The 25,414-nt window shown below is 39.3% G+C and overlaps 2 protein-coding genes across 2 annotated transcripts in view; both read right to left on the bottom strand.

Moving 5' to 3' along the window:
- Positions 1–4,315: 4,315 nt before the first annotated feature.
- On the bottom strand, positions 4,316–8,133 carry cbln4 (cerebellin 4 precursor). The gene is made up of 3 exons (XM_010756580.3): positions 7,299–8,133; positions 5,985–6,101; positions 4,316–4,875 (listed from the first exon to the last, which is right to left on the bottom strand). Exons 1-3 carry the CDS (start codon positions 7,563–7,565, stop codon positions 4,678–4,680), a joined length of 582 nt encoding a protein of 193 aa, XP_010754882.3. The 5' UTR covers positions 7,566–8,133; the 3' UTR covers positions 4,316–4,677.
- Positions 8,134–14,976: 6,843 nt separating this feature from the next.
- LOC104932112 (formin-like protein 13) overlaps positions 14,977–25,414 on the bottom strand; it is a 34,382-nt gene continuing 23,944 nt past the window's right edge. The window contains exons 15-17 of the mRNA XM_019273943.2: positions 24,929–25,026; positions 22,359–22,442; positions 14,977–15,170 (exon numbers count right to left, since the gene is read on the bottom strand). Coding sequence (XP_019129488.2) covers positions 15,069–15,170; positions 22,359–22,442; positions 24,929–25,026 — 284 coding nt within the window. The 3' untranslated portion in view covers positions 14,977–15,068. The remainder of the gene's footprint in view (positions 15,171–22,358; positions 22,443–24,928; positions 25,027–25,414) is intronic.

Genomic DNA, 25,414 nt, shown 5'->3' with positions numbered 1-25,414 from the left:
TGCACAAAAGAAAAGTCTTAAATAAACAACTTTAGGCTCCCATTTTAAGGCCTTTTGTACTCATATGAAATCAGAAATCTCTCCTGTAAGTGCACTGTTTCAGTTTCCACAAAGGCTGAGCACTCATATATATATACGTCTGAAATATCACAGAGCCCCACCTCTATTTATCACTGGTTGCTTTGGAAGGAGACAGAAATCAGAAAAATAATTAAAAAAAAAGAAAATACATGAATTATGAGTGCTGACATCCATGATAGAAGCACAAATATCCTCGAGATTATATAACACATTGATATGAATGCACAAAGACTGAAAAGTAGGACCTCTTCACACATTTCTGAATGTATAATGAGACAAGAAAAATGTTAAAGTGAACTGACAAGTTCCTGCAAAGGCAAACCAACTTGTTTCAAAACTTCTCTCTTATTTTGTGACATTTCATGGCTGATTTTGTTATAAAATGAAACTGTGCCGGGAGGATCGATGTTTTGTAAAAATGTAGATTGAGCTGCACCCACTGAAACCTCGACTATCCCAAATAGTTTTTACAGCTTCTCTGTTGACTCCCACAACACCCTAAAAATGAAAATATCTGGAGTGTTTCACAATGTTAAAAATGTCGATTCATTTTTCTGTTTCTGACAGTTTCTATTAAAAAAAAAAAGATATTCCACCAACTTGCATGTGTTTCCTCTGATGGTGTATTTATACTGAAAGAGGAGGAAAGGGAATATACTCCACTGTTTGTGGTAAGCTGCAAAGTACAATACATGGTAAAAATGGAAAACAAAACATGGCAAAACATGTGAAATGATCTCAGTAAAGCCATAAAGTTCATTCCAAACATTCCAGCACTGAAACATTATGTGAATATCAGACAAAGACTGAGAAGAAGGAATAATAATAATAATTAAAAAAAACCTCTCCATTGATTGAAGCAAATGTGGGGTAAGACTGATGATAACTGGCTCTGTTTCAACTCTTTGATGCTGCTGGAAAATATGAGCTCTACAATCACAGACATTAATTCAAACTGCAGAAGTCCCTATCTGTTGTGGACTAAATAAATTATGTATATACATACAACATACTGAAGAGATTTGAAAATGAGGATGTGTGGATGTAAAAAAACAAAACAAAAAACAGAATAACCTAGAATCATAGTCTGTTTCTGCAGCCTTAAAATTTGTATCATGTTTGTATGTCACACAGTAGCGTCTGTGTGGAGTTCACTCTATAAGAAGATTATTTCACTTCTTATTCAGTTATACAGTTAAAAGAAAATTTGCATTTATACTATACAATGAAATAATTGTCAGAAATGATCATTAATTACAGTGGTAGTTAATGAATTATGAAAACATTTATTCATCTTGACAGTGGTTCACAAAATGTTTCATTCTAGTCGTTTAAATTACACTCGTTCACGTCACTTTCATTTGTTTTGTATGTTTAAATCAAAGCAATGTTGCATTTTTCTTATTGCCAACGCTTCTGTGATGACATGAAAACGAAAACCTTTGGAAAAAAAATATCAAGATTTATATTCATCGTTCACAGCCAGACCTCTTCAATACATCAATTAACTGGAACATTTAAAAACTTTTTGATTTCCATGACATAAAATAATGTATTTACTGATGCTGTAATCATTTCAGTGGCACAGTCCAGCTTCCAAACAATGTGAGCAAAGCCAAACATAAAGTGATGCAGCCTAAATCTATGGATTGTTTCAGTTTAGCAAAATAAATATACATAGTGTCATAAAAATAGCAAGGTGAATAAAGCCACCATATCTGTACTTCTTCCTCTAAAAAGACGTCTGTCAGTGCATATGTTTGCAGTATTAATATCCAGTGAGTAAAGTTTTCTTGAGTAACTGTTGGTACGAGTTGTGACAAAGCGAGCTGAGGCGTGTTGACCTCCAGAATCACCTCCATCGAGTGTCAAAAAAATTATGCCCATGATGCCAAAGGCAACTTATCAATCACTGACAAAACAAAAATATGTCAACAACAAAAATCTGATCAGTGAACGTGACCGCCCAAAAACACTTTGGGGAGATTGAACCTGATGAGTTTACAGATGACTTCAATGAGCTCTCCAGAAAAAAAAAAGCCTTTTAACAATGCAGCTGCACACTGCACCAACAGCATCAGCACACACACTGCAGTACGGCAGACAGTATCTCTGCTGTAGACGTGAAGTGGGGAGAGCCGCCACATACTGTAAGCTCAAGAGCAACAATTAAGGAGTTTATGAATTCATCAGTTATCTCAGGCTGCCCAGTGGAAGCTGTTTATGCTCACCAACTGTGACAGGAATCTGTCTATTATCAGCACATTAACCAATTATGGTTCTCAGGTGCCCATTAAACTTTATTAAGGTCCATAAACCACAAGTCGACTCGTTCAAGTCTATTACACATACACAGGTAGAAATTACATTCATATACTGCTAAATAGATTTTGTGAGAAACGTAATGCCGCCTGAATTTAGTTTTTTCAGAAAGAAAAAATGTTTTTTTTTATGTTTTATCATAACCGGCTGTACCGTGACAGCTCAAATAGTAACACATTAGACACAATCAGCATTTCGTTAAGGTCAAGAAACAATTGAGGTTTTGGTTAAATACTGAAAAAGGCAACAGTGATTTGTGAGGCCCAATTTACTTTTTTGACATTTAACCAAAACTATAATTTTCCACAACCTTAAAACTGCAACAACTGATTGTTTTTTTTGGCCACTTCGGGGTTTTGTGCAAACTGACTGAACTGGCATCTGTTATGATATGAGTAAGTCTGGTAAATTATTGAAGAGTTAAGAAGAAGCTCTCAGCGATGTTGAGTCACTATAATACTCTAGTTCGCTAGTTTGAGAAAGAGATTGCGGGACGTCACTTGTGCTCAGCACATCTGTTTGCCATGTTAGTGATGTAGCTAGCCAGCTAGTACAGTCCGTAACGTAGTAGACGAGCAAATAAAAAAATCCAGGCAAGAGTTACATTTCCCTCAAGTCGTATTTGGCAAAAAAGATTTGGTGGAATATAAATGTGATTTCTAGGAGAAAGGGTCGATGGGTAAGATGAACAGACCGCCACAATTCTTTAAAAGCAAAATATCGGGCGTGATGACTGATTACGACAGAACGGGCCTCTGGGCACAAACACATAAACACACTGGATCCCTTCGACCTGTGATCAAGACCCTCAGACTGAAGGAACAGGCCACGACCATCAGGCCATCTTTGAAGTCAGTTTGTGTATCTTTGCGGTTGATTTGGGTTTCCTTGTAGTCTTGTGGTATTTCTTTGCGATTGCTTTGCAACTTTGTAGTCCTTTTGCACGTCTTTACAGTCATTTTTGTGTTTCTTTGTGGTTGCTTTTTTGTCTCTTTTAAGTCATGTCGTGGTAGTTTTGCGTCTCCTTGTAGTCCTTTAGCAGCCGTTTTTTTTGTGTTTCTTCAGGCTTTGTGGTTCTTTTGTGTAACTTCTTACACCGTTTTGTGGTTGTTTTGCATCTCTTTGTAGTCCTTTACAGTTGTTTTTATGTTTCTTTGTGGTTGCTTTCTGTCTCTTTTTCATGTTGTGGTAGTTTTATGTCTCTTTGTAGTCCTTTAGTCATTTTTTGTGTTTCTTCAGGCCTTGTGGTTCTTTTGTGTAACTTTTTACACGGTTTTGTGGTTGTTTTGCAACTCTTTGTAGTCCTTTTGCATGTCTTTACAGTCATTTTTGTGTTTCTTTGTGGTTGCTTTTTTGTCTCTTTTAAGTCATGTTTTGGTAGTTTTGCGTCTTTTTGTAGTCCTTTAGTCATTTTTTGAGTTTCTTCTGGCTTTGTGGTTGTTTTGTGTAACTTTTTACGACATTTTGTGGTTGTTTTGCATCTCGTTGTAGTCCTTTAGCAGTATTTTTTTGTGTTTCTTCAGGCTTTGTGCTTGTTTTGGGTTTCTTTGTAGTCATTTGGTGCCTCTGTAGTTGATTGGATTGTCTTTATGGTCATTTTGCAGTGGCATTTCGTAGATGAACTCCAGTGGCGCAAAATGGTCTCTTGTGCCCCGTAGGCCTATTCAGTAATCCGTCTTTCTTCTGATCACTAAACACGCAATAAGCATTAATCATAAATAAATAAATAAATAAGTCAAATTCAACACTGTTTGAATTATCAGTGACCTACACCACTATCATACCTCTCATTTGGCCAACTCTTGTCCTGGAACAATTCAAGACAATACTCTGCAATGTGAATACTATAGTGAGAAGTAATGCAATACAGTTTACATCCAAAAGGCAGATGCACTTGAATGCAACAGTCCGCCATGAAAAAAAAAAAAATCAGTATGCTAAATATATTCCGACAAGTTAAAGTTTGAAAAGTACTTTTGGGATGTTTCAGTGTTCCTCTCTGAGGCTGCTTGAGTGACAGGAACATACAGTAGCGATAGGGAACATTTCAAGTCTCTTTCATCTGGACGGGGGACTGCACTTCCAGAGAATGTGAACGATTTCCAAAGTCTTATTTCTTCTCTGTTCTGATCCATTTCCATCTTTTTAATTTTTCAACCACTTGCCGAGATCCGACAGGAGACGCAGTAGCAATGTTTTGATTATACAGTGACAACACATTATGAAGAAGTCAGTAAGCTTACAATCTTTTTTTTTCTCTCTTTTCTTTTTTTCTTACAGAGGAAACACAAGAAAGCCAGAAAATGTTGAGTATTGCCATCCACCAACGAGGTTTCCCTTCTCCAGCTTTAGGTAGACTTTGTCCTCTTTTTCTAGATAGAGCAGAACTCCATTGGTGGCCGCCTCACGGGTTACATCTTTGTCACCCGCAAAGGCAGAGATGACTGGTTTCCCATTCAACATCAAGTTCACCTGGACAACAGAAATAACAATTAGCAACAGTAAAGAAGGAAGGTTGTGTATTTCTTATTTGCAACATCTTGAGCTTGATGAGATGGCACCGAGCTGCTAATGGGAACTTATTGTTTATGAGATGAAAAGGCTTGTTCCAGATTTAGTCTACATCTTCCAATGGAGCATTTATTCTCATTCATGTATGTTTTATAGAAGCAGGAGGGAAAAGAGGTCAATCCAACCGCCATTGTTTACATGAATAAGCCAATGGGCTCACGTTAAAGGACTGTGCATGAATTTGTGCTGCATGGAGGCGAGACTGACTTTTCTGAAAAGAGTTTCTGAATTTCTCATCCCAGATTTATATTTTATAATATTTAATCACGAGCTTTATTCATGAAGCACAACATCATCCTTTTACAGATGTTATTAGATTTAGGTGAAGGGCTTATTTAATGAGCCAGACCACTTGAGTTAGTACTATATATATGTGACCATGTTTCCTCTCATATCTTTTGTAGCAGTTGTGGCTCATTATAAGCAAATCACATATTTATGTATCTTCTGTTTATCTTATTGTTGACATACATACTTGTCCTTTTTTCTGTTTTTTCTTCTTTTTGTTAAGATGTATTTATAAGTTCTTCTGGGTTTTGTTTTTTAATCTAATCCTTAAATACATAATGTTTTTGGCTTTTCTCTGGAGGGAAGTCTTCTCATTTGTACAAATAGATAGATAAATAAAAATAGATTAAAATACAATCTGATTTTAAGAACTTTAAAATAAACAAACAAGACATATTTTTTAGATATTATTTTTTTTGAGATGTGATTTCTCACCTTCAAAAATGATGAAAATTGTAATTCCATTAACATGTTAAATGTTTTAGTTTAATAGTCAGTCGAGATTTACGATACTGTTATATTACTTAAGGTATTGAGTTGAGGGTTGTGCAGGTTGTTTTCTAAGGGGAGGGTCCAAATGAAATATTAATATTGTTGTGCAGAGGTTTTCTTTTTTAAAAGCTTCAACCCTCGTCTCCACACCAGTCCCCTAAATAACACACTTTGTCCCAATCAGTTACACATCTCTGTGAGATAAACAAAAACAAAAAGAAAGCTGATACCTGAATGGTTTGGCTCTGGTACACTTTAATGACATGGAAGTTAAAACTGTAGACTCCTTTTCTCGGGGACAAAAAAACTGACTCAAACGTGAAGTAGTTTCCTATATTCACAAGAACCTACGAGAGAGGAAGAAGAAGAAACACGCTGTGATAAAAGGTGTTTATGCAGACAGCACTGTGAGAATTAAATACACAGGTATTAAATCAGCAACACACACACACACACACACACACACAAACTGAGTGCGACACACTTCAGACAACATTTACCCCAATTCAGCTTTTCTCAATGAACCTGAAGCCAGAATTTAACTCTCCAATCCAAGAGGACCCAAAAATGATGCTTTGTGACATTTTTATAGACTTATTCCACTTTGAGGCAAAGACAAGAACCTAGAAGTCTTCCTGAAGTGACTGTGTTGATTAAGAAATAAGATGATCCACCCTGAATATGTCAGCAGAGCTCTTAACGCCGAAGGTTTGAAGCACCTTCAGATCACATTAGACACCAGATGAACTTCTCCGGGTCGTGACTGATGGAGGCAGCAGCGTCTCAAACACTTAAATCCTACCTGTTAAAGACGCCAACGCAGCCTCGGCCAGGACCTTTGACAAAAAAATAAAAAAAGTGTCTTTCATAGCAACAGCATGCACATGATCCACACCAATCAGATCAGTTGCAGTGTGTTATGACAGAGAGAGAGATCATGTTATGTAATTCAGATGAGAGGGCAGAGGATCAGGTGATTGGTTTTTGTTACAAACACCTTACACTGCCCACCGCTGTATGACTAATCAAATTTGCCTGATTTGTTTGGGGTGTGCACAGCTGTGTGTGTGTGTGTGTGTGTGTGTGTGTGTGTGAAGGTGAGGCAGTGGTGCGCGCGCGCGTGTGTGTGCCATCGTGCGCACGCCAGGCGCGTGTTGGTGAGATAGCTTGAGGCAAAAACTGATGAATGCATGTGGAGGATCTGCAGGATACCCGCTTTCAAACATAAATCCTGGTCACTTACAAACCTGCGCTGCGTGTGTGATATGCGCACTTGCACAGAATCCACATGCCGACTGCAACTAGCCTCAAACTAAAAACAAAAAAAAAGGGAAAGGGGGGTGCAGCCACACTTAAACTGCAATGACACTTTAATGTTCTGCACCACAAGTCAAAACTGAGCTGGAGGATGAAGCTTCATCACCAAAAGAAAGACTAAAATTGATAGAAGGCTGTCAGGTTTGACAGATGAGCTGCAAAGTGTCATTTAAAGACAATTTAACCACTTTTTCCACACTGGTATAGTTCATAAAAATCATCTTAACCTGGTCGAAGTAGATTATTCTCGTTTTGTTGCTCATCTCCGACGGCTCATGGTTGTTGCTCCGGACTGCAGAGAAAGCCACCTTGGAGTTGGCGGCGCGCACTGAGATGCCGAGCGGAGAGGACGAACCCTTCCAGTCCGTGGCCGGGTTAGAGTCGCAAACCACGAGACATTTACCCTCCAGGACGATAGGCTCCGTGTCATTCTGAGCTCTCGCCACCTCAGAGATCACAGTCCAGCTGAGTATCAGTATGAGGGAGTTCACCATGGCTCGCACTCTCTGTGACAGCTGTGGCAGGCGAAAAAAGAGAGACCGTCTCCTGCACCACACAAGTTTCCGAGTCCCTCCACTGGTCTCCCCCTCGTCGCAGACGCGTCTGACGCTGTGATATTCTCTTATTGGATCCAGAAATGTGCCATATCCGTGTTAGGCATCAACATAAAAAAAAAAAGAGTATTAAGTCTAAACCTTTTTTTAAAACACAGAAATCACCGATTGTTGTCTATGCGTCTCATTTTCAGGTGTATTTAAAGCTCGTGGATGAGACAAAAGTAGACCATGTGGAATGGTTTAGAGAAGACTGGTCCAGTCTGAGAGGAAAATCAGTCGATAGATCGTCCATAGCCCTCACTCCCACTCCGAATAACGCGTCTGACAACAGCTGGTCCCCGCAGTGATGTGCTGCGTGTGTGCGCGCCCAGCAATCCACTTTACGCACGCACATGTGGTAGAAGTTCTAATTAACTGTGCCTGCGTAATTTGCCAAAAGCTTATTTTTTTTTCCCTTCTCTAATTCTTTATAAAATAGCTCCCAAGTTAAATATACATTCTTTAATTAGCTGCGTTAATGACACTGAAAAGATACACTGGATGTCCTTTTCTCGGATCTACGAGCAAATGGGTAAAATTATTATCTCCAACACACATTTCTGCAGGTTTTCCAGTTTTTAAGGACTCTAATGTAAAAGTATAGAACTGAAAATTCCCCCAAGCGAGAGTTTTACTGTTTTTTCTTGGACTGTCAGAGCCCCCTGTCCACTCTGGCTCTGCAGTGACTCATCATAATCTCGTTGCACAGGTGGGCTGAAAATCTTTGAAGCCTGACTTCCATAGAAGTCAGGGATGGGACTTTTACGCTTTATATGGTTGGCATGGTGACATCATCCTTGACTTCTTCCTGCAGCAAAACCTCTGCTTGTTTGTCTCACTGAATCTGGAAGTCAAAAAGTTAAATGTTGGAAAAATCTAATGTGGCATTGTTTCACCTTAAAGTTTATACTGGGTTTAATGAATTCATCGCTCAGCATCAACCGCTTGTATACGCTTGTCTGTCACCTTATTAAATCAACAAGTCACCCACAGTGTCCTGCGAGAGTATTGACAGAAGATTAGAGATGTGAGCACATCACCTCTGTCCTTGTGTCACTACAGGGTCCTCACAAAGCACAAGATACATTTTAACGTCCTTCCTTTGACTTATAAAGTGCTACATCTGCACCTGAACTGAAAAGTGTAAAAGTAAAATGTTATTAAGTGACTGTAAAGAGATGTCAGGACTTTTGGGGATGTCATTTCGTAATAATGTCCTGCATTGTTTCCCAGACAAAATTATGTAATCTTGGACTATTTATAGGTAGATTAGAGACAGATGTTTAATTAAATGCCAAAGTATAGATCTTTAGTCAGATCACAGCAGGTCAGTTAAACATGTAAAAAGTGTCTTGTGGCAAATGTATAATTCAGCATAGTTTCAAAATGAATGAATGATGCACATATATTTACTTACGTGTCATTTCTTTGTAGTTAAACACTGTGAGGAAATAACATGAAATAAAGATTTACAGGTTTATTAATGCATGTGTTAACAACTATAACTCCTCCAATAACTGCTGTATAAACAGTTAACATGGCATCAGTCAGTCATAATGAAACATTTATTAATCTCGCATTGATTTTATTTTGATATTGTTGTTTTGGATTCTTTGTGTTTTTTTATTCCAGGGGTCGGTGACTCTTTGTTTGTGTTTCTATTATTATTTTTATGTGTACACTCATTTCCCTTATTCATATCCGGCTTATAATGCAGCTTTTTGTCTGTGTTGATATTGTGTGAATTTAAACTATTGTGGAAGTTCATGGGAATCCACATAAAGAGTGACATTGCTCTAGTGACACGCTTGCACATGTGTACATGTAAACATGTACAGTACACGTGTGTGAATCATTCCAAGGCAGGTGTTCTAAATTCATGAAGACATGCCGAGCTCGAAGGTTAATTCATGCCTCTGGAAAAGATAGTTTGACCAATAAAAAACTCCAAACCAAACAAACTCAAGGTCCACTCACTGGATTTCATCTCAAAGACTCCCAGGCTTCATCAACAGATGGAATTTTCTCAGCCGTCGTCCTTATATCTGCAACAACAACTACATTATACCATGTCATAAGCTATATTTTTAACCGATTTAAAGCATTTAAAGGTTTATTTGTCACATAAACAAACAATATTTGAAGCAAAATGTAAACTAGTTTGAAAAAGAAGAGCCAGAAAAGAAATATAAATAATTTAAAGTATGAATGCATAAAAGATTTGAATATACAAATGTTGCAATTAAAGACAAACGACACAACAACCTTTAATAGACCCAGTTCAAATATGCAGGGCAGTGCAAAGGTGTTTGCATATCGCTTATAAAACCAGACAGACAGACCTTAGAAACCTTGTTTTAATTATTGGCTTCATAAAGCGTGCTTTGTGCTATTAAACTAAAGCCTGAATCCTAAAAAAAGCAAAACACATTTGGTGTTGGGGACTCATTTGCTTTCTCATTAAAATCCATGCAGCCTTTTTGATCGCTGTGCCTGAACAACAACAGATCATTAGGTTACACTGTCGAAAGTGAGGAAATGGCAGAATTTTAAACAGCCGAACAACCAAATGGATCTGAACCCTGACACGTATGAGCCCGTGCCAACACGCGATGTGGCGAAAAGCGTTTCGCATATAAATGTTTAAAAACAGAAGAGCTTTGCAGTCAAGTGCAGCTTGTCATCAACAGATTTCAGGTGGCGGTGGTTTGCATGAATAGATTAGTGAAATCTGCTTTTATGTAATCAGAGGTGCTGCCAGTTCTTTTGGAGTTTAAAACAAAAGAAAGTTGTTACTCGATCTAGTCTTCTATTTTATATCTAGTGCATCCATTTAAGAATATAAAAAAATGCATTCTCGAATGCAAATGTGCAAATGTTTTGTTTTTCGGCATCAATCTATCTGTAAATGGAAGATTATCTGAGGATATCACAGCCACGACCTGAATAGCTGCCATTTTGGGAGATATGTGTCATCACCCAGCTCTGACAAATGGTTTAGTGCCTAATGTTGTGCATGTCAATATGTTTCCATGGCAATAGAGTTGTCAGGGATGAGAGGCGATGGCTTCTAAACGTGCCAAGAAAGTCTTTACTGGAAATGTTCGAGAGAGAGATAGAAAAAAAAATGTTTTCTAACTTTTATTCGAAGAGGACTGCCTGTTAACTGACCCGAGGCCCACTGGAGATAACTTCAGGTGCAGATAAAAGAAACTAATCCTGGGGAAACAAATCCAGTGTACCCACTTGTGAAGAAAGCAATGTCGAAAAGACACTTTTTCAGTGTGTGACACTTGAAGACAAATAAAGGATCAGTATAGAGAGTGATGTTCTAGCTTTAACGCAAAGTTAGAGGTACCTATGTACATTTTCTCAAGTAGATTTTTGAGGTTGTATGTTACAATTTTCTGACAGGCACACTAAGACACTGAGATACAGTAAGGAAGACAGCAGGACTAGTTCATAGCCAGTCAGTCAGTCAGTCACAGAAATCTATTTTCTCTGTACTGCACTGCAGTGTTGTGGTCAAGACCGCCTAAACCAAGACCAAGACCTTGAGGGGTTGAGACCAAGACTTTGAGGGGTTGAGACCAAGGCAAGTCAAAACCAAGACTAAGACCAGACAGTAGACTATTTAGGTAGCAAATGTTCACCAAATCTCTTTGGGTGAGTCGTGGTCCCAGCTGTCTCAGTGAGACTTTTTGCAGGATTTACATACCGCTGTTTGTAAGTCCGCTTTGTCCGAGACAAGACTCTCCTTCTTGCATGATCAGATATTTAAATCATGTAAGTGAGTGGACACAACAAAGTTTACAGGATTTTGTATCTGTGCTTGTTTGCTAATATTGTTGTCACATTATTTTCCAAACCTCACCACATGTTGCGTCAGGGAGCATGTGTGGATCGGCAGCACGCATCCAACATCGACAAGCAGCATCGACACGCCTCAGGGCTGCGTGTGCAGTCTTCTCTGTACTCCACATCCTTTCACAACTCTGTGGCACAGCTTCAACACAATAATCAGGTTTTCTGAGGGCATACAGAAGAGAGGTCAGAACCCTGAAATCTTGGTGGAAGGACAACGACCTCCATCTCGACGTCAGCAAAAACGAAGGAGCTACAGCGGAGAGCGTCAGCAGCTTCGGGTTCGATTTGGGTTCAGCGAGGACCTGACCTGGACTCACCACACTGACACCACCACAAAGACGACGGAACAACGGCTCTTCTTTCTCCACAGGACGAGTCTGGCTGCATCACTGCCTGGTACGGCAATAGCACCACCCTCACCTGTAAGGCATTGCACCAATCACCAAGAAGGAGGACCTCTACACCTGCAGGAACAAGGACAACAAGATTGCAAAGACCCCAATCACCCACAAACGACTATATCCTATATTTGTTACATGTACTCTATTTTATGTATTCTCAGTTTTTTTTTTGCATGATTTTTCCTTTTGTAAAAATTTCATTGTCAATGAGTGCTTCATTATGTTTTGCATCTGAAGATAAAAAACTTGAACTTGAATTATCTGTTCAACTACAAAATTATCATGGCCACATTGAAGCCGTGATTGCTGTCACAACAGCAGCATAAAACGAGACCTCCAAGGTCAATAGACCCATGGCCTTTTTTTTTTTCCTCCATTCACTTTTATTTTCATTTCAAGATTATTATTTCAGGATTTAAATACAGTGAAAAAAACTCTCTTGTTTTTGGGAATATCACATCAATCTTTTGAGACCTTGTTTCGGTGGCAGTGAGTCGTTCAATGAGGTCCTTTTGCCCGAAACTACTTCAGCGTAGAACATATAATATGTCAAGTACTCAGGTGTCGCAGTGTTAGGCTGAGCTGAAGTCCAGTAATTAAATAACAACAACAGTTTTCATCTGCGAACATATCACATTAATATTTTACCTGCTCCCTCCAGCAATTAAAAAAGAAATGCATTTTATGGAGGACTCGGGTGGTTTTAGCATCAAAGAGACGAATGGAAAGAAAGAAAAATATATTCAAACCCATCACTGGGTCTTGATAAAAGCATGTCTCTAAGGAATTTAATTAGTGGTCAAAAGGAGTGTATGTACTCTGCATATAACTCACTGATCATGTCGGACAGCCCTGTCGTGCATAATGAGCTGCTTTGGTAATCTTCAAAAAAGGCGCAGGCTCATTTTTAGGAAGTCATTGTGTATATACTTTTACACTAATTAAACATAAATCCAAAGTAGTGCGTGTGCCACTTTTCAGTGCAATAAAATAGGCCAGAGGCAATCAAGAGATACGAGCTGTCAGTCACTGGCAGAGGCAGCTGCTATCCTCCACAACGATACTTTAACTGTTGTGAGTTTGAATCAGTTATTTAATATATTTCTCTTGATTTCTCTGCGTCACAGGGGCAACGCAACAAGCTGTAAACACATCGCTGAATCTCCACTTGAAACTGATATGTCACACCTTAGCAAACAGTTGCTTATATTTAAATATCCAGCAGAGCAGACACGTAGTCGCATTAGCATTTGTTCTTTTGAGTCTGGCAAGTCCAATATTCACTCTCCTTTCAGCTCCGGTCTCCACTAACTCCTGAGAAAAACATCTTGACTTTTAAGGCTGCTAAATACTCCGATATTTTTACCAGCTAGTCAGTTTGTTGTTTCATGCTGAGCAGGTCGTGTGTGTGCTGAAAACAGCTGCTGCTGGAAACAGAAATTCTCAGTGGGTTCATAACTACGTGCGACACCTCTCACATTACAGTAGTCATTGGATTTGTTGTTAAAAATTTTGATTAGAGCGACTGTAAATAAAAAGGCGGATGCATTTAAGCTGTAATGTTTGCACTTTTGGTGAAATATGGAATTTATTCCCTCTGTTGCCAATTAAACTGGCAGCACACTCAGTATAAACTTCCCAAACTCAAGTGGAAACTATGGAAATGCAGTCCTAATATGGCATCACATACAAATTTGCATACAGTATGTGTCTGTCTCTCCTTTCTTTTTTTAACTTGTTATGTACAATGTTGCTCTGCAATCTCAAAAATTAGAGGTAACAGTAAGCAACACATTTTTGAGCTGTCAGTAAGAAAAGCTCAGGTTCACTACATGAAATCAGGAGGCAGATGTTGGCATGTAATGACACATCCAGTATTCTAGACCAGTAAAGACTGGAATCACACCAGTTCATGCTCTATTTATAGCTGCAAATATGCAGCATACACCCCAAGTAGACATAAAAAAAAGAATAACACCTTCACACCTGCACCTTTGTGCTCCAGCTGTTCATTAATGAACTTTCCTTCACCGGAGCACTTGAGTGCCTTGCTCAAAGACGAGGAATTCACACCGCTGTTGTTGTGATATGATAAACACATCCTAACTCCGCAGTGGTGGCGACAGAGCTCATACAAAGTGAGGTTTCATCCTCGCAATGCATTGAGAACAAGGAATAACTATTATATTTATACTATTAAGAGAATAAAATGGAAACCCTTTGAATAATGAAGTGACTTTAATAGTTGATTGCTTCAAGTTATGTCACCTAGCTCTTTAATTTCAAAAGTAGCACAAAGATCAAGAAAAAAAAAAAGCCTGAATGATCCATCCAGTGAAATTTTTAACAAATTGAAAATGTAAAAATAATAATTAGATAAAGCTATATGAAGAAAACACTTGATGAACCAGTTTTTTGCATGTTAATGAATCGCTAATGAATCACCAGCTTCTCCGGATGCAAAGTTTTAATTAGAATCAGTGGTTTCTACTTTAACAAGAAAACAGACAACTTTTCTTTCTCAGTATGGGGCCTGCTTCATTATACCACCGCGGTTCACAGTTACAGCTTCAAATAGTGTTTTTGCTGTCAACTGATTAAAATGTCAAATGCACAAAACCTGTATAACAAATTAATCAGTTCTAACCATGGCTAAGAATGCCTTTCAACCTTTTTGAAGGGGAATTTTGTGCTTCTCATCATGTCATCGCTGCCACGGTGCAGATGTGGTCTTTAATCAGAGGCAGGCGGCCTTGGAGCTCCTCCTGGAGAGATGGGATAGGAAAAGTCCCCGACCGCAGCACGATTGCATGTTCAAAATAATCACACACCCAAAGTGCACCAGCCTCAGCTGGCCTCTGAAGTGCTGTCTGTTCTGTTTCTCTGCCAGCGCCGAGCTGTGGGTATTAGCAGCACACTTCAGCATCCCGAGTGTTTCTTGCAACCCCGTGCTTATAAAATCCTTCATCACGGATTTGTCTCAAAACAAATGTGCAGTAAACACGGAGTCAACCCGAATCAAACCAACTTCTGACACGAAATATTGTGACACAGATCAGTTTTATGTTCACACAGTAACATCAAATACTGCAGCGTGACTGCAGTCTCAGCAGTTACCAATATCTCTATAAAGTCAGATCATTTCAGCATGGGTCCTCTTGAATCCGTCGACGAACTGACAGATCATCCCAAACAGCTCCTGAGAGTCTTGCTCGGCCGGTTCTCCGAATTTAACCTTAACGAGACAAAAGCACAATTACTTTCTCTTTAGAACTTATAAAACAATTGCAATTAACAACTGCATTCAATTTCATTAGTGAGCCGGTGCCCAGGTCGTGCATATTCTTCTTAACAATGGTCTTTTAAATATAATTAGCTCATATACTTCCTCTGCATGCAGCCCATTCTTTGAGTGCACTTACACAATGAGGTAGACATGCACTGCTGAATTAATACTTATACCTAGGTGCTTAAGGGTCACAGGCATAAAAAAAGTAAGTAATTCTCAAGTCAAACTTTATCAGAAAGGGTCACAGTGGTTAAGTGTTTTAATTGGCTTATTGCATGCTGTTCACTGTGCAGGTCCAGGCTCAAACTATACTGCTGTCGCTTCTTATTTCAAGGGATTTAATAATTAATATTTGGAAAAAGGTGTCAAACTTTCTTACTCTGTTTAATGTTAAGTGAAAAAACATCACACACAGCTGGATTTCACTTGGGTTGAGTTTTCTTTTGTTGTTGAAAGTTGTTGTAAAGTAAAAAAGTTTGACAGATGCAAGCAAGGTGTACATTTACATTTACTTAATGTAGGCGACACATAGACGTTAGCTTTGCTCTCTTATGTTAGCCCAATTTCTTGCTTATACGTAGCTGGAGCCCACAGCTGGTTGGCCTGATAAATGGTCTTTAACTCGGGTTATGTGCAGATAAATACAAATGAGATAGAACGTGTTAATTAGTGAGCTTTAGAGGTGACGGCAGGAGCGTGTCGTTACCTCTTGGACAGAGTCAGGCTAGCTGTTTCCCTCTGTTTCCAGTCTTTATGCTAAGCTAAGCTAAATGCCAGCCGGAAGTAGCTTCATATTTTTCATACAGATGTGAGAGAGGTAAATCTTTCTCAGCTAACTCACAGCAAAGAAAATGAAAACAAATGGAGTTTTTTATAAACTGGGTTCGGGAATAAGGGCCACGCCTCGTACTCATTCAATTTCCGTTCTCCACGAACTTAAGCACTCCTTTTCCATCCACTCCTTCTTTAATGCCACTGTCACATCCCACCCCCCCTAAACCCTCTTTTTCGCTTTGTCTTCCCTTTTCTCGTCTCCATTCTCACACAGGAACCAGGGACTCCATAGAGTCACAGAGAGACGGTTCCCCCCCAGGTTCCTTCCAGGATCCCTCCCGTCAACCTCAGGACCACTCTACCGATGGTCCCGCCTCATCCCTCTCACCTTTCCTCCCCTCAACCCTTTCTCCCTCCCTCCCATCATCCCTCATCCTCCAACCCCTCTAACCCGCCCCCTTCCCTAAACCGTCCCCGCAGCATATCACCCATGCTTCCCCAATGTCACTTGTAATAAACATGTTTAAACGTCATCTGTACGGGCGTGGTCCTTGTTAGTGAAACGAGACGTAACGTATTAATTGGTGAGCTTTAGAGGTGAGGCTGATTGGAGGATGTGAGAGTGGTAAATCTTCTCATCTAACTCGCAGCAGGAAAATGAATAAAGCTCAGTTCTCCAAATGTCAAACGATTCCTTTAATTAAATATTCATGATCACAGCAGCTAGTTTTGGTTGTTTTGGGGCAGTTTGAGATGTTATGTCATCGCTCAGTGGCCGAGCTAAAACAACAACAACAGTTTCCAGGTTTCAACTTTCCAAGCAAGTTAAAGCAAAGTATCTCCCCTCGGAGAAATTTAAGCTCAGTAGAAAGAGAGCCTGGCACTTATTTAACATCAGCCAATTTGCCACTGTTGGCTTAGTAACAGTAAGGTGGTAATTTTTATCACTGGGACTGGGAAGCGTAGCATTATTTCAGGCAGAGCGGAGAGGTTGAGCTCGTATTAGCTGATTCATCCACGCTCCACAATCACCGGCTCATTCAAAGCTGCAAAGCCATCATCTCACTAGTCACCTCTAATAATATCGATACAGCACATCTATTATCTTCTCACTGTTACTCAAAGCATCAGCACCTGTGTGCTGCAGCAGCTCCCTCTACCACCACAAACTCCCTGCTTATGTGTTGTACTTTAAGTGTTGTAGATTTAACTGAGGTGTAATGTTCATGCAGTGGTGTAGTACACGGTGTACGCAGGAATACTGAGACTGCATCCGGTATAACACATCGAAAGAATCTTGTTATCACATGATAATGTCATGCTATAGTAACTTTTTACATCATATATGTTTCCTTTTTTTAAATGAGGGACAAATAATAGAAACAACAGTTGCAATTTTACAGTTTTTAGATATTCAAAAGTGACTTTAATCACTATAAATGTATATATTGATTAATTTATAATCACTTAACCAGCCTAAAAACAATTACACTGGCTTCTTACAAAAGCTCATCATGTAATCACTCAGGCTGATCATTTTTTGCATGTGTGTGTCTTCTGATATTTCTGAAAGCTTCACACAGGTGTAAGACGTTTCTAAAAAAGATATGAAGTTGTCAGCTGATTATTAACATCTGTTCTCTCTATATTATATTACACTCTCACATCAGATGTGCAGATTAGGTTATTTGCATACTTTTCCCTACATTATTTTGCCAATATTACTAATAATATTAAGGCCTATGTATTTTGACTTAATAAATATAATAGTCACTAATAATTTGAGTGACATAACACACGTGCAATTAAGTCGACAAAATCTACAAACACGCTTTCTAAAAAAGCGTCAGGAGAATAAAAGAATTGACTGTTTCCAATTTAACAAGGGAGGACAAGAATGATATTGAGACTGACAGCTGGTTACTTTGGTTGCTTGTGTGTGTGTGTGTGTGTGTGTGTGTGTGTGTGTGTGTGTGTGTGTGTGTGTGTGTGTTAAATGCTACAAATTAAAACACAAAATTTGCCTTTATCTCCACACTGGTATCAGAAACTCATAATTGGTTTGAATCCACCACTGTCATTGTAGAAGGTAAAAGAACGACTGATTAGAGTTACGCCAAAAAACAAAAGTAACTCTATATTCTAGCATTTATATGAACTATACAGTATAAATATTGAATAAATAGTCCATAACATGCTGTGATGCGTGTTTATAAACGCATTCATCAACATTTATGACTCAGTGGAGGCTGCTGCAAAAAACAATTTACAACTCTATAAATTCTCAATAGGGAGGCTTAAAATGCCAAAGCAAAAAGAATCTGCTGTTTACTTTATGAATGCAAATAAAGTTACAAGTCTAGGTGAAATGTTCATTACACCCAACAGATGCATCCTGTATCATCTTCAATCTGCAACTTTGAGCTCTCTGCTTGAAGAAGCAAGATTAAAAGCACCTTATCTGCAGCCGCTGAGGTGGAATTGATTTCGTTATATCGAGTCTTACTGATGTGCTGTATCGCAGATGTGCATGTGTCATCTTTTTATTGTTGTGACAAAGTATGACACATTAGACTTTTTTGGGAAATGTATTAAATGGTGAGAAATTAAAGGGGACAATGCAGCAAAACACATTACATAAAATGTCTCCTTCTATTTAATCCTTTTTTTAAACATCTTGCCTCCAGAGTAACAACTACTTTAAAAAAAAGAGACCTCTCCAAAAATCAACCCCCCCCAAAAAATTTTCACGAGCTCCTTCTATGTTTAATTAATATGCGTGTTGGCTATTCAAGGGCATCATTATGAATTCTCCTCCCCCGTGACAAGATGTGACTAAATATGACGCCTTCTCCCCAATCTGCTGCACAATGCCACGGCACAGTCAGTCTCAATCATTTCCCCCAGTGCTCCTGAAAGAGGTTTATTGTATATTCAGGAGGTTTCACACACACACACGCACACACGCACACACACATACACACACACACACAATATTATAATGTGAAATCAGGAGGTAGTGTGAGTGGTGAGGGTACGCAGGTGGAGATTGATGCTTGATGCCACTTAAGAAGACGCAGAATGAACTAAGAGGGATGCTACAATAAAAATAAAAAAAATACATAAATACATTTCAAACTTAAACATTAATATATATATGAACTTTGTTAAGATTCCACTGGTCCATGCATGGACGACTCCTGATGATTAAAAAAAAAAAAACAACTCCTGGCCTGAAGGGGACACTACAGTTAAAGGTCAAACTGTTACACTTTAAAAGGCCACAGCCACGCTTACAACACGAGACACGTTTTAAAAAGTGATTTATGTTGAGAATACAGAATAATACTGAATAAGATGTTTCGCCTTAAAAGGAATAGTTTAGTAGAAATAGTAGAGAAGATGCTCAGCCTTTTTGTAACGTGTTTTAAGGTGGAGCATGCATAAATCAACCCTGCGGTGTAAATGTAGCTGTTATACCAAAAATAAGACACCCTCGAGGAATAATTTGGATTTTTCGATTTCTACAAATTATTTCTTTACAAAAAAATGATCTCATCATGAACATTTGATTGTTATTGATGATGTGGTTCAGGCCTCGAACAAATGAACAAATAATACTGCAGTTATATCACCATTTTTAACTAACAAGCTAGTGGCACCATCAAATTTCCCGAAGAATTGGATCATCCATTTTCTGTAACCACTTATCCTCATCAGGGTCACAGTGAGGCTTGAGCCTATAAGCTGGGTACACCCTGGACAAGTCGTCAGTTCATTACAGGACACATAGACAATCATTCACACTGACATTCACACCAGATTCACACTAATTAGAGCCACCAATTAATCTACTCAGGTCATGTCTTTGGGCTGGGAAGAGAACATGCAAACTCCACACAGGAAGATTCAAACCAGGAACCTTCCTATGAGCTGCACTGTACCACCCCAACTAGATCATTATTCCTAACAATCTTCCGCTGACATAACTCCAAATTAGTAGTAGTAATTGTATTTCTTATTGAATGTAGGCAGCACATAGTTGTAAGCTTTACTGGCGTTTCTTGGGCGCAGTCTGAGTTACGTGTGGGTGGGCATTTTCTCCCATCTTACCCCTGTTTGCTTTCTTGCCAAGAGTTGGATTAGGAAATCGATACTGCTCTCAAATTCATATGCTTAATACGAAAGCCTGCGGCCTGCAGCTTAGCTCAATAACAAGAACAGAAATGGGAGGAAACAGCTCGCCCTGAGGGTGAAAACCGAAGCCCACCCACTTCCAAAGCTCACTAATTGACATGTTATCTTATTTCAGCTCAACAAAAAAAGTGTAAAAATGACAAATTATGGATTTACATGCATTGTTTTGTCTGCGTGTTCCTCGAGAGACTTAAGGAAGTCACCCAGGCTAGCTGTTTTCCTGTTTCCAGTCTTTACGCTAAACCAACCGGCTGTAGCTTCGTATTTAACTTGACGTGAGAGTCTAATTTCTCATCTCACTCTCTGCAAGAAAGCAAATCCGCTTTTAACCCCGTGAAAGCTTAGACATTACACGTAAAAGCCATTAGGTTACTCCTGTTTTGATTCATCGTATTAAATCTACACGAGCGATAAAGTAGGACGTGTATATACTGTAACGCTTACTTGTGTGCAAGTTGTGGAAAAAAAGTTTTGCAGTGCACTCGAATCTAATTGTGGGTCTAATATAATACAATTCCCTACCAGGCCTAAAGCTCCCAGCTCACACTATAATATCTCAGCACTCTAACACAGCGGGAAGGGTAAGTGGACTCTCTATGATGATGGATTGTCCATAGAAATATGGGGAAGGTGAGAAAATAGGCACTGCTTTTGTATTGATTGTTTTCAGAGGGGAAAAAAACGACAATAGCAACTGTTAAGATGTCAAAAAAAGGCTTGAGCTCTATAAACCTAATCTAACCAGGTTAGTGAGCAAAGAAAACGTCCACCTTTATAGACAATATGATGAAAGAATAACACAGGGACCGGTGCCTCCGCTAAAATCTGTTGATATGTGTGACAGGAATTTTCTTTATGAGAGCTCTGAGATTGAGACAAATGCTTAAAGGCAAGCACAGCTCTCGGATAAACAAATGATTAGAGAACATCACTGTTTATGGTCTCAGATCGACAGCGGAGATGACTTAAAGGTCCAGTATGTAAGATTTAAGGGGCTCTGTTGACAGAATATAATATGCAGAACTGTGTTTTCATCAGTGACGGTTTAAAGAATCAGTGACGTCACCGGTAGGTTTCTGTGTTTTGCCATGTTGGCTATAATACTGCCTATTCCGCTAAAAAACAGCAAAGACGTGGATCATTGAGGCGAGCTGAATGACGCCCGTTTGCTCAAATAAGCCATCTGTAATGACACTTACCCGTCAATCAAATCAGTCAATATTCATAACTTTAATCTTTAAGCCAGTCTCAAGTGGATGTTTGAGGAACTGCAGTTTTTAGCACTTTGGCATTGGCTTCATTTCACAGCCGCTTGGTGTATAATCACCTAATAATAAGAATCATTCTGTCTTTGTCACAGCAACTTGTCCAGGGAGTACGCTGCCTCTAACCCAAAGCCAGCACCCCACAGCCCTGATATGAATAATCGGTTACAGAAACTAGATGGATGGATGTGTCTTTTATACCTATACCTACACGTAACACAGGTCCTCCTCCAGGGAATCCGTTATTTGTTGCACCGCCATGTTTCTGCAGTTTTCTACTCATTTTAGGCCACAGTAGTTCCTCCTTTGCACTTGGAACAGGAGGGCAGATGGACAAGGTCGCAATCCACAACTGCATCATGTATCATGTAAGTATGAATGAATGCATTGTAACGTGTTGATACTACAAACTGCTTCTCCATGAAAGCAATAAAGAACTTTGTGGTATGTGACCTTGTGGGCTAACACGTTGCTTTTTCCTTTCACGGCTTCTTATTTTTAATCTTGTGTCGCCCATTCATCGGTGTGACATCACACATTAAGGATCAGGATGATCTCAGGAGACAACCGCAATCACTAATCTAATCCTGAAAAAGTACATATAGCATTTTTCAGGGCTGTAGATCAGTGGTGCTTGCTTGTTAAATAATGCCAGAGCTTTACACTATACATCAGGTGCACTATGTGTCCTTGTGTAAAACCTAAAAAAAAAGGACTCCTGGTGAGAAACAAGTAACCTTGGGGAGTTCTTCCTCTGAAATATGTAGTCTCCAAGTGTAGGGTGGGGAGATACGATGACAAATAATTGAAGAGGGCCATCTATACACCACTGGAACGCAGGACAATTCATCTCTGAGGCTGTACAAGAGAGATATTGAAATAATAACTCAAGGATTACCAGTATGACAGAGTAGAGTTTCTTCATCTCCTCACACGTCTTCGTCAATGCCGAGAGATCCGTGTTGTATTTCTCAATTGCCATCTGGGGTGTAGAGAAAAGCACAAGGAACTCCTGGTGAGTTTGTTCAGTCATCGCACAAACTTTACTGTTAGCTGTTAGACGGATTAAATCAAATACATGCTATGTATAAGGGTGCGATGAGTACGTGAAGAGGACGCAGCTGCGTTTTATTTATTTAGGATGAATAATGTTTGGTAAAGTAATGTGCGGTCAGACAGCTGAAGATTTATCATGTGGAAATCACATTCAGGCAACCTGTAATTAAAACAATTTCAATTTGATTTGAATGTTTAAAACTTAAATATGCTTATTTAAATCCTTTAGATTACTTAAAGTTTTATATTTAAATGTTCGATTTGCTTAGGTTAGGCTTTGCTGCCCATCAGGCCACAACTTAAACACACAAGATACAATAAGATTTTGTATTATTATTATTTAATTTTTCAATGCTGTGTCTCAGTTCACGAACTTAAGTGTGTTTACCCTGTTAATCATGGCAGAGAAAGCTGTTGGAGCTGAAACAGTTGCAATGATATCGCAATGTACAAATGTATGCTGTACATGTGTTTTACATTTGAGATTTGACAGTCAAGATGTTGGCACTAGTGCTCAACAGCCGTACTCGGATTGAGGCATACCCCAAGACGTACACATTGTACTACACAGAAGTGTACTGATGGAAATATATGAATTGAAACGCAGCACTACTTCCTGCCTTTGTTGCATTTCCCACCAGTTTCCATTGTCAGACCTGCTCTGATTACTTTCACCTGTTCCTGATTAGTTTTCACCTGTGTCTTGTTATCCTGCTCACACTGGTGTATTTAGTCTGTGTGTTCCTTTGTTTCAGTCTCGTTGTACCATCAATGTTCTATCAAGCGCTCAGCTCTATCCCAGTGTTTCGTCCTTGTGTTTTTTTGGAACTTTGCTTTGTTTTTCTGGACCGTGTCTTTATTATTTGTAGTTTTAAGCCTTGCCTTCTTCACTGTCCTTCACTGCACAACCTCTGCCTCAGTCGTCTGCGTTTGGGCCCTCCCTGTTGTGTTCCTTGTTACTTTGCTTGCACAAACACCATTAGGTGGTGGATTCGGAAACTTTGGAGAGAGGCAGACTTGGCGATGTTCTCATCAAACTTTGAAGACTGTTTGCCAAAATGCCACGTCAACAAACTGACGTAACAACGCAGCTGACATCTACTCAGTTTTTGAGTAGATGTCAGCTGAAGATTTACAAAATAATTTGTCTGTAGTTTGTTACTTGGGTTCGTGAAATTTACTCGGCTGGAGCTGCAGGTTGAGAAGCTAATCTTGTGTCCATGCTGTCTCCATTTTGATCCTAAAATATGAACCAGTTATTGGTAACTAACAGCAAAGGTCTGCATATCTAATTGGCTGATGCAAGCTAGCATTTAAGGCAGCCTTAGAGCCTCACCATGTCAACCAAATGTACAAAAACAGCTGAACGACTTCCCTCAATTTCACGTAATTCCACCAAACAACTGCTTGTGGTAATACTGAGAAGATCTGGATAGCTGTCGTAGCCATTTTGCATGCACTTTAGAGACAGTCCCTAACTAGCTCCTCAGTTTCAAAGTGCCAGACTTCAGTTTAGGGATCGTGAGGTAAAGATAGCTGTGAAATCTCAGTCATGCTCTATCCTCTCTACCCAAAACATCTGGTGAAAACTGATGAAATGTTACTCAGGATCTACTTCGCTGAATGTCTGAACACCAAACTTCAAAACAGCTCAGGTGTCTTAAGCCCATGGTCTTTCTGTCTTTCTTTTTGTCTTTCTATTTTGATAGATCTGTTTAGAAAGTCAGGCTGCTTTGGTTACTAGCTGTTCCAGACAACAATCCCCCGGATTACTTGTTATATAGGAAAAAAAACCCCTGAATGTGATTAATACGAGCTGAGATCTAAGTCATAAGAAATGTTTTTTTTTTATCAACCTTTTTGAAATGGATTTATGCACCTCGATGGACCATCAAAGCTCCCATCATCACTGCAATGTGTGATCAGTGTGTTTGGTGTGTTTCTGAGAAGAAGTGACGTGTGGAATATTGTGTCAATATTGTCGAGTTTGAACCCGCCAGCCAGTTCAAAGACATGCAGGTTAATGAGTCTAAATTGCTCATGGGTGTGAATGTGAGCGTGAATCGTTGTTTTTCTCCCCGCGTGTCAGCCCTGTGATGAACTGGTGACCTTTCCATGGTGTACCGCAACCCTGACACGGATGAGCAGTCATGGAGAATGAATGAATGTGTCAATCAGATGACAGGTCAGTGGTGGGAAAGGCAAAAAAAAAAAAAAAAAAATCTGCTAAGTGTACAAGTTTCTGTGCTTGGATATGCACGCCTGGTAAGATGGCAATAAAAGACAAGACAAGAAAAACAAAGCAGATAGTAAACAATGAACATAATCAATAGAATTTTCTCACGAGAAGACACCTTGCACTTTTTAAATGAACATGTAAATAAATAATAAACACCAGATTTACTACTTCACCTTCAGGTCTTTGGAGAAGTTTGGGTGCTGAACTCCGACATTTCTCTTCTTGGAAGTTTTTCTGTACTGAATGACTTTCTGCAGTTCATTCTTCAAGACTGAAGTAACACACACACACACACACACACACACACACACACACACACACCTTGGTTACCATCCGTCATATTTGACCACTGAAGCAAATAGCTGCTTTAAATCAGACGCTGTCTCCTGTGTGATACTGTGATGTGCTTGTATTTGTGCTTGTGGCAACTGTTTGTAAGACATCATACAGACAATATATTGGACTGAGCCTATATGTTCCCCAGACAACAAGATCACTGTGTTTCAACGGAGTATACTGAAACTACAATTACAGGAAGATCTAGTAAATGTTACTATCACGCTTCACGCTGCATTGGCACAAAAAAAGGTAGGGTCAGTATTACAGTGATCTCAGCATATTTGGGAACAACAGTCTTTGGACAGAGGAGTCGAATGTGA

Source organism: Larimichthys crocea, chromosome XV (assembly GCF_000972845.2).
Source record: "Larimichthys crocea isolate SSNF chromosome XV, L_crocea_2.0, whole genome shotgun sequence".
Lineage (NCBI taxonomy): Eukaryota > Metazoa > Chordata > Actinopteri > Sciaenidae > Larimichthys > Larimichthys crocea.
The sequence above is the reverse complement of the archived record's forward strand: the minus strand, read 5'-3'. Positions and strand labels throughout refer to the sequence as shown.